The sequence below is a fragment of the Pectinophora gossypiella genome, chromosome 6, assembly GCF_024362695.1.
Source record: "Pectinophora gossypiella chromosome 6, ilPecGoss1.1, whole genome shotgun sequence".
Taxonomy (NCBI): domain Eukaryota; kingdom Metazoa; phylum Arthropoda; class Insecta; order Lepidoptera; family Gelechiidae; genus Pectinophora; species Pectinophora gossypiella.
The window spans coordinates 5,979,317-5,991,850 of NC_065409.1; the positions used below are offsets into that span (position 1 = coordinate 5,979,317).

The 12,534-nt window shown below is 34.6% G+C and overlaps 2 protein-coding genes across 2 annotated transcripts; both read left to right on the forward strand.

Moving 5' to 3' along the window:
- Positions 1 to 456: 456 nt before the first annotated feature.
- LOC126367478 (alpha-L-fucosidase-like) lies at positions 457 to 3,246 on the forward strand. The gene is made up of 7 exons (XM_050011002.1): positions 457 to 551; positions 634 to 1,025; positions 1,259 to 1,394; positions 1,709 to 2,175; positions 2,257 to 2,397; positions 2,473 to 2,837; positions 2,996 to 3,246. The coding sequence occupies exons 2-7, from the start codon at positions 647 to 649 to the stop codon at positions 3,083 to 3,085; spliced, it is 1,578 nt and encodes a 525-aa protein (XP_049866959.1). The 5' UTR covers positions 457 to 551; positions 634 to 646; the 3' UTR covers positions 3,086 to 3,246.
- Positions 3,247 to 3,779: 533 nt separating this feature from the next.
- On the forward strand, positions 3,780 to 7,327 carry LOC126367476 (alpha-L-fucosidase-like). Its single transcript, XM_050010999.1, has 6 exons — positions 3,780 to 4,393; positions 4,923 to 5,058; positions 5,410 to 5,876; positions 5,977 to 6,117; positions 6,315 to 6,676; positions 7,046 to 7,327. The coding sequence occupies exons 1-6, from the start codon at positions 3,970 to 3,972 to the stop codon at positions 7,133 to 7,135; spliced, it is 1,620 nt and encodes a 539-aa protein (XP_049866956.1). The 5' UTR covers positions 3,780 to 3,969; the 3' UTR covers positions 7,136 to 7,327.
- The last annotated feature ends 5,207 nt before the right edge of the window (positions 7,328 to 12,534 follow it).

The window sequence follows — 12,534 nt, forward strand, 5'->3', positions numbered from 1 at the left end:
AAACCCCAAAATAAATAACACTATGACGGTTAATAACGTTTGCGGCGCGGCGCGTTAATTTTATAAGTAACAAACTAGAGTTTGCGCCACAAAAGAAGTCCCGGTGCCACATCGCTAGTGTTGCAGTTTCGATGCAGTTTGGTCGCAGTACTTCTCAACTAGTTTCAATAAAACCCGCGGAACTTCATTCATGGCGCGTATTCTATTTGTAAAAGTGTTGTCTGTTTAAAATTATTAAAATAATAATAATGGTCTTAACGTGAGTAAAACGGTTACGTTACCCATAGGTAAACGAAAATTCTCATTTTTTATTATTATTGATTATTTACATATATTTTATTTATACATGAATAGTCCATCCACAACAGAAAAGCTATTATTATCGATATCGATAAACCATCTATGATTTCGCAACACTATATAGACTATGTTTTTCAGTATGTTGCATTTCCAATCTAGCACTCATAGGGGCTCATACTCATAGGTCAAGCAGTTCATCAGCTGGCAGATTGACAAGTGGAGTGATAACTTGTCGACGCGTGCGTTAGCCGGTGAGTGTTTTTAAGTTTTTATGTGATTTTATCTGTTTTAAAATTACTTAAGTGTATGTTTTTAATTTAATATTATTGACAGTTATTTTAGAAATATGAAAACGTTCATATTTTTCGCAATCATCTGCGTTGCAAATGCGAAGTGGATCAATTCTGACTCTTCAGATGAAAAAACCCTAGAAGAGTTTTACAAAGACAACCAAATTCGAAATAACGATATAGACAGTGATTGGAGTAAGGTTAAAGATTATTTTCCTAAGAGGCAAATTAACACACTAGGCGATCCAGTAACAATAAAAGTTGATCATAAGGCAAATAAAGCTAAAAAGTATAAGCCAGACTGGAAGGATTTGGACTCACGACCGTTACCTGAGTGGTATGATCGCGCCAAAATTGGCATATTTCTTCACTGGGGTGTCTATAGCGTGCCTAGTTTCCATTCTGAATGGTTCTGGTACAATTGGAAAACGGCTGGTAAGATAAGTTAAAACATAGCCTAATCAATATAATAGAATAGTTTTTATTTTTATGAATGGAATGAATCAAAGAATTTTGTCGCTGATTATTTGTATATTTTTTTTATTATTTTCTACCTTTTTCGATAAAAATAGTTTTTTTATAAATTGAACCAAAATATCAGTCATATAAAAAAATATATTTTTCATTTAAATTGAATCTCATGTATGTTAATTACATTTACATTTCAGATGATAAGAAAATAACAAAATTTATGGAGCAAAACTATCCACCTGGATTCTCTTATCAGGAGTTTGCACCTATGTTTACTGCAGAGTTTTTTGATCCTAAACAGTGGGCAACACTGTTTACCAAATCCGGAGCAAAGTACGATACTTTTTGACTGAGGTTAATAGAAAAACTGAAGAAAAGTCAATTACAGTATTTCTAATAATAATAATAATAATAAGCAAAAGAATAATGAGTAAATAATGCGCAATACCTGCATCAATATTTAATGCAATACTAATAATCAATACTTATGAATGTAGGCTGTTCAAACTATTGTCATAAGTTTGAACTGCAATTATGGCACATAAATACTAGTATAAAATATCTTCAGTTTTTTAAATCTAAGTAAAAGCGATATTATCTGTATTTTATACAAGAGTAAACTTAACAACTAATGCCACTTATTTCAGGTACGTAGTGCTTACGAGCAAGCATCATGAGGGGTTTACTCTTTTCCCATCAAAACAGTCATTTAGTTGGAATTCAATTGATGTTGGACCTCACCGTGACCTTGTTGGCGAGCTTGGCAAAGCAATAAGACAAGAAGGCCTAAGATATGGTTTGTACCATTCTTTGTATGAATGGTACAATCCTAAATACTTGTCAGATCAATCTACAAATTTCACAAAATTTACATATCCGCAAGAAAAGCTATGGCCTGATCTGAAACAGCTAATTAATGATTACCATCCGTCTGTTATATGGTCCGACGGAGATTGGGAAGCTGCAGACACCTATTGGAACTCCACTGAACTGCTTGCCTGGTTGTATAACGACAGTCCCGTAAAGGATGATGTGGTTGTTAATGACAGATGGGGTAGGGGTACAGGGTGTGTTCACGGAGATTTCTACAATTGTGCAGATAGATATGATCCTGGTAAGAGAATTTCATTAGATCATAACCATACGAAGTAAGTAATATGTATTTGCCATAACTGAAATTAACTATTTTTCACAGGAACTTTACAAAAACATAAATGGGAGAATGCTTTTACTGTCGACCTTAACTCTTGGGGCTACAGGAGAAATATGAATATAGGCGAATTATATAACATGGAAGATTTGTTGAAAGTCCTTATTAGGACAGTAAGCTGTGGAGGTAAATCGAATATTCATTAGTCGATCCTTAAAATATACTTACATAACTAATAATGTATTTGGTAACCCATCACAGGCAATGTCCTCATTAATGTAGGACCGACAAAGGAAGGTACGATAGTACCAGTATTCCAAGAAAGACTATTGGCATTAGGGGACTGGCTCCAAATTAACGGAGAGGCCATCTACAACAGTTCACCTTGGTTGCATCAAAACGACAGTAGTATCAATAACGAGGTTTGGTATACTTGCGCCAAAACTGAATACAATGGATTGCACCCAACAGCGGTGCCTAGTGAGAATGATACTGTCACAGCAATCTACGCACTCTTTACAACGTGGCCGGATGATGACCAACTGAGGCTGAAGGATATCGTTCCTCTACTGCACAGTGGTGGATACGAAGTTCAAATGCTGGGACAAAAAGATAATGCACTGAAAGTAGGTATTTTAACTTAGTTTTTTCATATAATTTTCATAATTTGTTCAATATTCAAAATCGAAATTTTATTTTATGTAGGAGAATGCCTATTTTTTTATTTTGGTTAGGTGTTTGAATACTGCTTTTGGTTTGTATTAAAATACTTGTATTGTTTCAGTGGGAAATTGCCGACGAAATGGTTGTCATACAACTTCCACTACGTACTAAATCAAAGAATGCATGGGCGTTAAAAATCATTAAAAAATAAAATATTTTGAGTACGTGCCTATTTACTAACTATGTAGGCATAAGCTTGTGTAGATAAGAAATACGAATACCTACAGTATTTTGTAGAATTGTTCAATTTTGAGATTACTTATAAGTATTTGTATTTTATGCTTCTAATTTGTTAAATATAATACAATACAATACACTCGCATAGAAGAATACAATACAAATATACTTTATTGCACCCAAATAAAAATAAATAATTACAAAAGAATCTTAACTAGGTAGATGGCCATTTGCATTTGGCGGTATAATATTAAGGTTAATAATGTCAATATGGGTTGGGTAGGTCAAGGGATGGGTGGGTATGGACTTAGAGCGGCGCGGCAGCACGCGGCCGCGCACATTCTTCCGCCTTCTTCTACATTCATAGAACTATAATATCGATGCCGCTCGCGACGCTCTAAACAAGTAGGTATGTTTTTCAATTCAAACTTAGTATTTTAAATAAAGTACACCTTCATGCATTATTTTCAGTATAGTATTATTCTTTATGTCATTCTTTCAGTTAGAAACTTGACACTCATTATTATTCTCTTAAAACGTTGATCTTTTTTGTAAAACTATACTCGCTACGGAAGTTTTTACGGTTATATTATTTTTTTGTTTTTTTTTTTCTCTTATCTATATGAGTCCACTCATTGAGTCATCTTCATTAAACCAACGAAATACAATCGATATCGATAGTCTCACATCCAACGCTATTTATAACACTATGAAGTGAATCAACCAATCAGAAATTGGCAATCAGCTGGCAGTTTGACAAGACAAGTGACAGACACAAAAGCCGGCAGAAGCTGTAGCCGCTAGCCGGTGAATGTTTTTAAGATTTTATGTTTTTAAATAACTTACATCTTCGACTTAATGTTATTGAATGTGAAAAATATATACATTTCCAAGAAAATGAAAGCATTTCTAGTTTTAGCAATTATTTGCGTTGTTAGTGCAAAGTGGATTGAATCTGGCGCTTCAGAACAATCAAAACCGAAAACTTTGAATGATTTTTTTAAAGACTACCAGGATAAAGATGCGAACGACGATTGGAATAAGATTATAAATTCTTATGCAACGCAACTGAATACCCTAGGCAAGCCTGCGACGATAAATGTCGGCCATAAAAATAACAAAGTTAAAGCTAAAAGATATAAGCCAGATTGGAAGGACTTGGATTCCCGACCGTTGCCTGAATGGTATGATCGCGCCAAGATCGGCATATTCATACACTGGGGCGTCTTCAGTGTGCCTAGCTTCCATTCTGAATGGTTCTGGTACTTTTGGAAAAGTGAAGGTAAGCCTTTACTAAAAACTAATTATATAGATAGAACAAGTGTACTTTTCATTTAGATGGATCTAATCTTATGAAAGGATAAAACCTCTGTCAGTGTTTCGACATGCCTAGAAAGATAAGGAGCTGATTGTGTTCTATGGTTATTTTAAGTAGAATAATGTTATCTAGCCTATTTGATCCTACTGCTGGGCAAAGATTCTCCCCTTGATGTTACCACTCCACTCGACTTTGCACGATCTCCGGCCAATTCCTCCAATAAGCTTTTATTTGAGGCATACGCATAGATGCCTGCCTAGAATATGTTATTTTAAATTACAAAAGTCTTGTTTTTAATAATTGTAACCGTGTCGAGGTTTTAGAACCCATTCAATTATTTTAACCCTTTATCTAAATTAAATCTTGTTAATGCAACTTTAGGTAGGTACAAACAAATGTAAAGTTATGGTTTATCAAAAAGCCTTTACAATGTAGATATGTTTTTATAATAATATACCTAGCATTTGTATACTTAATTATGTTTGTATTTCAGCTGATAAGGACATTACAAAATTTATGGAGAAAAACTACCCACCTGGATTCTCTTATCAGGAGTTTGCTCCTATGTTTACAGCGGAGTTTTTTGATGCTAAACAATGGGCAACGCTTTTTGCCAAATCGGGAGCAAAGTACGATATTAACTAGAGATGCCACAAATATTAATTTTCTTGTTTTGGTATTCCGCCAAAACACTATTTGTGGGAACTCTAATATTAACTTAAAGTAAAAGTAATTTCCAGTGTTTATAATTAATAATGTAAAATGTATTAAACCATATTAATGTTTTTGCACAATAATATCTCTATAATAATAAATATATATTGAATTGAATACCAACAGCAGTATTCTGCTTTGATCTGAGAAAGAGTGAGATTTAGTATTAAACAGGGAGAGCATTGATAAAAAATAAGATTCATTATTATAATAACCCTGATCAATAATTACATTAATCTCTCTAATGAATTAGCCTCTCATTTCAGGTATGTAGTCCTAACAAGCAAGCATCACGAGGGATTTACAATGTTTCCATCAAAGCAGTCATTTAGTTGGAACTCTGTTGATGTCGGACCTCACCGTGACATTGTCGGAGAGCTTGGCAAAGCAATAAGACAAGAGGGCCTAAGATATGGCCTGTACCATTCTCTTTACGAGTGGTACAATCCCAAGTATTTGAGTGATCACTATTTTAATTTCACAAGATTTACATATCCGCAAGAAAAGTTATGGCCTGATCTGAAACAGCTAATTAATGACTACCACCCATCTGTTATATGGTCTGACGGAGATTGGGAGGCTAAAGACACATATTGGAACTCAACGGAACTACTTGCCTGGTTGTACAACGATAGTCCTGTTAAGGATTATGTTGTTGTTAATGACAGGTGGGGTAAGGGTACAGAGTGTCATCATGGAGACTTTTACAATTGTCAAGATAGATATGATCCTGGTAAGAGAATACAAGTAAATTATCAAATAAATACTTATGCACCATTCAATTGTGGGCTGTGGTATTACTGAAATGAAAACTTTTTTTTTTTATTTTTTAGGAAAATTACAAAAACATAAATGGGAGAACGCTTTTACGATTGACCGTAAATCTTGGGGCTACAGGAGGAATATTGAAATTAAACAAGTGTACACCATGGAAAATTTATTGAGTGTTATTATCAGAACAGTTAGCTGTGGTGGTGAGCAATAAAAAAGTATTAATAAAAAAAAATCTACACTTATTTTTAAAAAATAATCAAAAAATTATTTTTTGTAAAACATGTACTTATAGATATAGGTACTTTTTAATTTTTTTTTCTTATTACCTTCTTGTTTTTTGTTTAATTTTTCTGTAATATTTAACACATGTTAAGTATTTTTTTTTTACTTTTCTCAGGCAATGCTCTTATTAATATCGGACCAACAAAGGAAGGTACTATAGCACCAATATTCCAAGAGAGACTACTAGCATTAGGGGATTGGCTCAAACTGAATGGAGAGGCGATCTATGATACTTCACCATGGCTGCATCAAAACGACAGTATCAATAACGATGTTTGGTACACTTGTACCAAAAATGAATACAATGGAGTGCGCCCAACGGCTGTGCCTAGACCGGCTGAAACTGTCACAGCAATTTACGCACTCTTGACAGATTGGCCTAATGATGATCAGCTGAAGCTGAAGGATATTGTTTCACTTCTTCACAGTGGTGGATACGAAATTCGAATACTCGGCCAAAAGGATAATCTTTTAAAAGTAAGTATTTTAATTAATTGTTTGATGAGGATTATTATTACATGGGTCATGTCAGGGGTCTATGGCGGCTCAGTAATAACCCTGACACCAGGGTTGATGGGGTTGGTAATTCACCTCACAATCCACACGATAGAAGAACATGGGGATTATTAATTCTTTTTTTTTTTTCGCCATCGATGGCGATGACGAATAAAAAAAAATTTTTGGGCTAAAATAATATTTTATATTCTGTAGTCTTACTGAATATTGTTGGTTTTAATGAAAGTTGCCAAGCATAGTGAGAAATTAATAATATTTTTCCCTGTAAAATGAAAATCATGATTTTATGTGACATTCAATAAAGCTAAAATCTAAATACGTTTGTTTCAGTGGGAAATTAGCGATGGACAAGTAGTGATACAACTTCCACGACATACTAAATCTAAATACGCATGGGCGTTAAAAATTATTAAAAATTAAAATGTCTTATTGATCAGAACTAGGTACCTACCTACCTACCTTACATAAATCTTTTAAGTCTAATTGTACAGTAATTTGGGAATATTATTATTAGTTTTTAAATATATTACTATATTATTTATTATTGTTACTCTAGTTGGTTTGAGTAGATCTACATTTATTGATTAAAAATAAATTTACTTTTTATCATTATCTTTATCCTACTTTATTTGTAATTTTAATCTCCTTTTCAGACAGAGAAATATTGTAATTATATAGGGACTTTCCAGGCTACGTGCGTTCTCCAAAAACAATATATTATGACTTCTGAAAGAGTATTGTGGTCCAACTATTTTCACAGGTACTTAACAGGTTGTCAGGATTTCGCGTGTATTCCAACTAGTTGGACGGAGCAGTTGGAAGGGGCCACAAAATAGGTTAATATAAAAAGCCTGTAAGTTCATTACTTTTTGTATGATGCTCTCGTCTCGAGCAAGCAAACAGATCAAGAACAGTTTACAAATCCTCTCCTGCCCTGTACAAGTGGGAGAACAGTTCTGTTGTATGCGGGCAGCGCTAGAAGGGAATTACTTGGAATAATCCGTAAAAGTAATAAAACCTCAGTTATATTGTCAAACAAATATATTCAAATATAAGGTACGTACTTTATATATAATCGAGAATATATTATAATAGTCCGAAATAGCAACGCAAATGACGTTCCGCTCAATTACCAATCTTTAACATTAGGATTATTACACTGTTGTTGTAAAGTAACAGGAAACCGCAAAGAGGAAAACATGAAGTACATGAAGTAAATACACATAATGGCGCAGATTCCTGTATACGCCATCTAATTTTCAATTAAGTTACACCTGTCCTTTTCTTATTCGCCCAAAAGGAAAGGGACGGAAAATCGACAGACAAAAATTATGGAACGTACGTAAATTTTGAGCAGAAACAAAAAACACCTCCAAATTTTACATTGGCCGATAACCCGACAGAATTAAGTAGATAACACACGTCAAACGAGTTGCCTATTTGATTCGCCCGGGTTATTCATTTTAAAATCAACAGCTGTCAATCATCCGTCTCTTTCCTTTTCGGCGGATAAGAAGGTGACAGGTAAATTAGTTGTCTGCAGGAGTCAAGGCCAATGTAGGCAAATAATCAACAAATGTATGTTAATGTTTCATAGCATGATTAGCGTTTTATTTAAAATAATATACCTCACGCTTATTACTGTTATGTACACACGAACATAGATATTTAACAGTTTAAAATTATAGCCATACAGTATATTTTTCTACTTTAAGCTATAAATAGTCCGCTAATCCGCCGCCGCCAGTCGGAATAAAGCAGATTAGTGTTTCATGTTGGTTTTGTAAACAAGTATACGGGCAGGAGAAATTAGTAGAGAACTTTTAAAACTTAATATGCGACTATTTACGTACAATCCTAAGAAGCAAACCATAACATGTACCGCATCAAGTTATTATAGTATACAGGGTGTTAGTAACATCGTAACAAAAACTTTGAGGGATGATTCAGACTTTTCACACACAGATTCGGAATTTTCCGTCGCAAAAGTATAGATTTGAAAATAATTTAAAAAAACAAAAATTTTCATGAATTTCCCGACAGGAAATTCCACTTGATATCAAATCAGAATCATGGTCTGAATCATCCCCCTACTTGTATGGCTACATGTATGTACTTGTATGAGGTGTAAGTGACATCGTAACGAATACTGGAAGGGACGATTCAGGTCATTATTCTGAGTTAATAACAAGTGGAATTTTCTGACGTAAAAGTATAGAATTGAAAATAATTAAAAAAGAAACATGAATTTTGCGACGGAAAATTCCAATTGATATTAACCCAGAATCATGGTCTGAAACATCTCCCTCAATATTCGTTACGATGCCACTAACACCCTGTATGTTTACTTTTTGGTACATTATACACTACTTCTTACTCTCTACTACATTATATAACTGTATTATGTATTCGAAATTACAAACGCGGTATTGTCCATTGTCCTATTGTAACATTAGTAGCTGATATTTCACAAAACTATCAAATGAAAAGGAAACGCATTGCCATAATACACTTCTCATCAAAAAAATCGAAACACTTTGCAAGTTTACGTTTTGTCAGGATTATCAGAAAAATGTGTACATTTAGGAATAAATGTTAAATGTCGTTTAATAGTGAGTAATATGAGCTTATCAAATCTTAATGTTAATGTTCTAAATTTAAATGAATTTTTCATAGGTTTCGTATTTTGTTAAATGAGTCATTTTTATTCCGTATGGAGTATAAAGGAAATGGATAAAACAACACACGTAAATGAAAAAAAAAGCTAAAAAACGTTTATTAATAACTTGTATTCCCTCCCCGAGCTCTAATTACTGCTTCCATACGGTTCTTCATCGATCGGATGAGAGTCACGATCACATACTGTGGTATATTGTCCCATTCCTCTTGGATTGCATCTTGCAGCTGGCTAAGTGTTTCTGGGGCAGGATCTCTTGCTCGAATTCGTCTCTTTAATTCATCCCACAGATGTTCAATGGGATTCATGTCCGGGCTTCTTGCTGGCCATTCCATAATAGAGATATCGACTTCGTTAAGATAATCTCGTACGACGCCCGCGGTGTGAGCCCTAGCATTGTCGTGCATGAATATGAAGCCGTTGCCAATAAAATGTGCATAGGGCATCACATGAGGCTCGAGACACTCTTCGACGTACCGATGACAGTTTAGTGCAGGCAGACGTGGCCCAGACACGAAAGCAAGCTCTGTCTTACCGTCGGCGCTGATTCCTCCCCAAACCGTCCACGAACCGCCACCATAGCTGACCTTTTCTTCAATGCAGCATTGTGCATAGCGTTCTCCGTCTCTTCTGTAGACCTTGTTCCTTCCGTCGTTACCATACAGCATAATTTTACACTCATCAGAAAAGAGAACTTTGCTCCACTGTAGGTATGACCAATTTAGGTGCTCACGTGCAAAGTTAAGGCGCGCTCTTCGATGGTCTGCAGTTAATTTCGGCCCATTTGCTGGCTTATGCGGTACCAGTCCACGATCCTTCAACCTTCTTCTAATTGTAGAGTCACTTACAGCCACCCTTCGTACAACACGAAGCCGCTGCTGCGGTTGAAAAGCGTTAAGGCGTCGATTTCTTAAAGAAGTTGTTACAATAAATCGATCATCTCGCTCAGAAGTGACCCGATTCCTGCCAGATCCTGAAACGGCGCGTGAACAAACCAGTCTCCCGATAACGTTTATAGACTCTATGAACAGATGACAGGCTTAGATGCAGTCTTGCAGCCACAACACGCTGACTAAGGCCAGAATCCAGCAATGCCACAACTTGGGCGGCTTCTGTGGGCGAAGTATCCATACGTTTTAGAAAAAAAACCTTTTTTCAGACGTCCCAAAGTCACAGTATTGAAATAAAAAACAAAAAGTTTAAGGATAGGCGCCAATTTTTAGTTTTTAAACGCTAAATGTACTCCAACCCTAAACACACATTTGTCTCAAAACAGTGATTCATTTCGTTTATAAGATAAACAAATGAAATTCTAATTTTGAATTTAGAATTTTCGCTTATTACTGTAATGGCCAAATGTATTTTTTTTCATCGTATGAATTCTTTTTTGTGTTAAATTCGGACAGAAACAATGAAAACGGAAGTGTTTCGATTTTTTTGATGAGAAGTGTATTATGAAGTAGATAAATAGCTAAGTGCTCCTGCCGCTATTAAGTATAATTACGAGATTGTTATATTGTGCTTCTATGCTGTTCTGGGAGCAAATAAAAAACATAGAACACGTTCAGCTGCTTGTCTTCCCGGGCATGTCGTAAAAACCGACAGAGGGATTGTGTCCTCTAACATGATGGACTAATATTATGGGCGATAGGCTGATCCCTTATCACCATAAGGTTCATCATATCCAGCTTACGACATCGTATCAACAGTGGCTGCAAATTGTCTTCGATTACTTGTGGCTCTGCCCACCCCATTAGGGATTACGGGCGTGAGTTTATGTATGTATGTAACTATGTATAGTATCATCTATATTTTTTTGGGAACGTAGCCAGGAAAGCCCCCTCATTATTTTATACATATTGCAACCGCTTCACTACTAATAGGCACTTGGATATAAGTGGTTATTTTGACAGTATACATACATATATACACTTTGAAACCATGTCACATTAATTTTTTTGACAAATTAAACCGTAAGTCTCATTAAATGTCAAATATGATAGTGCGACAGGGTTCTAAAGTGGGTACATGATATTGCTCGTGACTGTACGCAACCCTAAAAAAACAGTTTCATGTACATTTCTTGTCTACATAAAGGATCAAATAAACAATGACTTACTGTAACAGCACATTGAATTCACATAATTTTCTACTAACTTGTAAAGCCAGTATGTTTACAATGATTAATACACTATTCATTGATACATGTTACTTTTGGATTGCTACTTTATTGTGTAAAAATAACATGAGCTCACTACTATACTCCCAAGGCTAAGCCAGAGTCACATCTATCGTAAGATGAGTTCTCAGTTGAGTACATGCTCTTTCTGTTAGGCCAACGTGATTCGCTGTATCGCCGTCTAACAGTGATAAAGCCAACTGTATTAGTAAAAAGTATTAACCATATTATATATACACTAATATTTTCTTTTTATACAAGTTATAAAATAACGGATAACATCTTGGCTATATTAAAAAGCACCAATACAAGAAGCACTATGGGAAAGCTAGCATACCGGGTGCTCAAATATATAGTTTTATAACCTAATATTAATATTAAAATATATTTATCTTGTACTGTAACTAAGCTAAATGACATATATAGTTCAGCTATATTCGCTTTCGTTCAATATTTTCATTTAACGTGTGTAAGCGGACTAAGTAATTGCACACAACTTTCTTCCCTTTTTATACCCATTAATTTCACGATAAAGATCTGTTTCGAATGACACACTGTGCAGTATCTAAAAGCTACAAATACCGTATATTATTTGGTTCGAGTCATACATAACTATCCATTATCAGATATATCAATATTATGTATGAATATTGTGATAAATGCAACGGTTTAACAGTAGGTACATAATTATGTAAAACATTACGAGTTATTTCCAATACATTTGACCATTCGGACTAATTAAAATGTTTCAAACATTCGATTTTGAAATATTATTACAACCTACATACATAACAACTAGTTAAGGACATTTTTTTGTTATTCCAAAGCTAAACCTAATATGGCTACTTTGTTATCAAAACAATTTCATTATCACAAAAATATTAAATACAAAATATACTTACTTGGAATGCACGTATATCGCAGTTAAATAACAATGTGCTTTACAAAAAGAATTAAAAAATA

Excerpts from the sequence above, each read along its gene's own strand:
- LOC126367478 (XM_050011002.1), top strand. The coding sequence starts at position 647 with ATGAAAACGTTCATATTTTTCGCAATCATCTGCGTTGCAAATGCGAAG. Across the intron at positions 1,395-1,708 it reads TTTACCAAATCCGGAGCAAA|GTACGTAGTGCTTACGAGCA; the intron begins GTACGATACTTT and ends CACTTATTTCAG. Across the intron at positions 2,838-2,995 it reads AAAAAGATAATGCACTGAAA|TGGGAAATTGCCGACGAAAT; the intron begins GTAGGTATTTTA and ends GTATTGTTTCAG.
- LOC126367476 (XM_050010999.1), top strand. The coding sequence starts at position 3,970 with ATGTTATTGAATGTGAAAAATATATACATTTCCAAGAAAATGAAAGCA. Across the intron at positions 4,394-4,922 it reads GTACTTTTGGAAAAGTGAAG|CTGATAAGGACATTACAAAA; the intron begins GTAAGCCTTTAC and ends TTTGTATTTCAG. Across the intron at positions 6,677-7,045 it reads AAAAGGATAATCTTTTAAAA|TGGGAAATTAGCGATGGACA; the intron begins GTAAGTATTTTA and ends CGTTTGTTTCAG.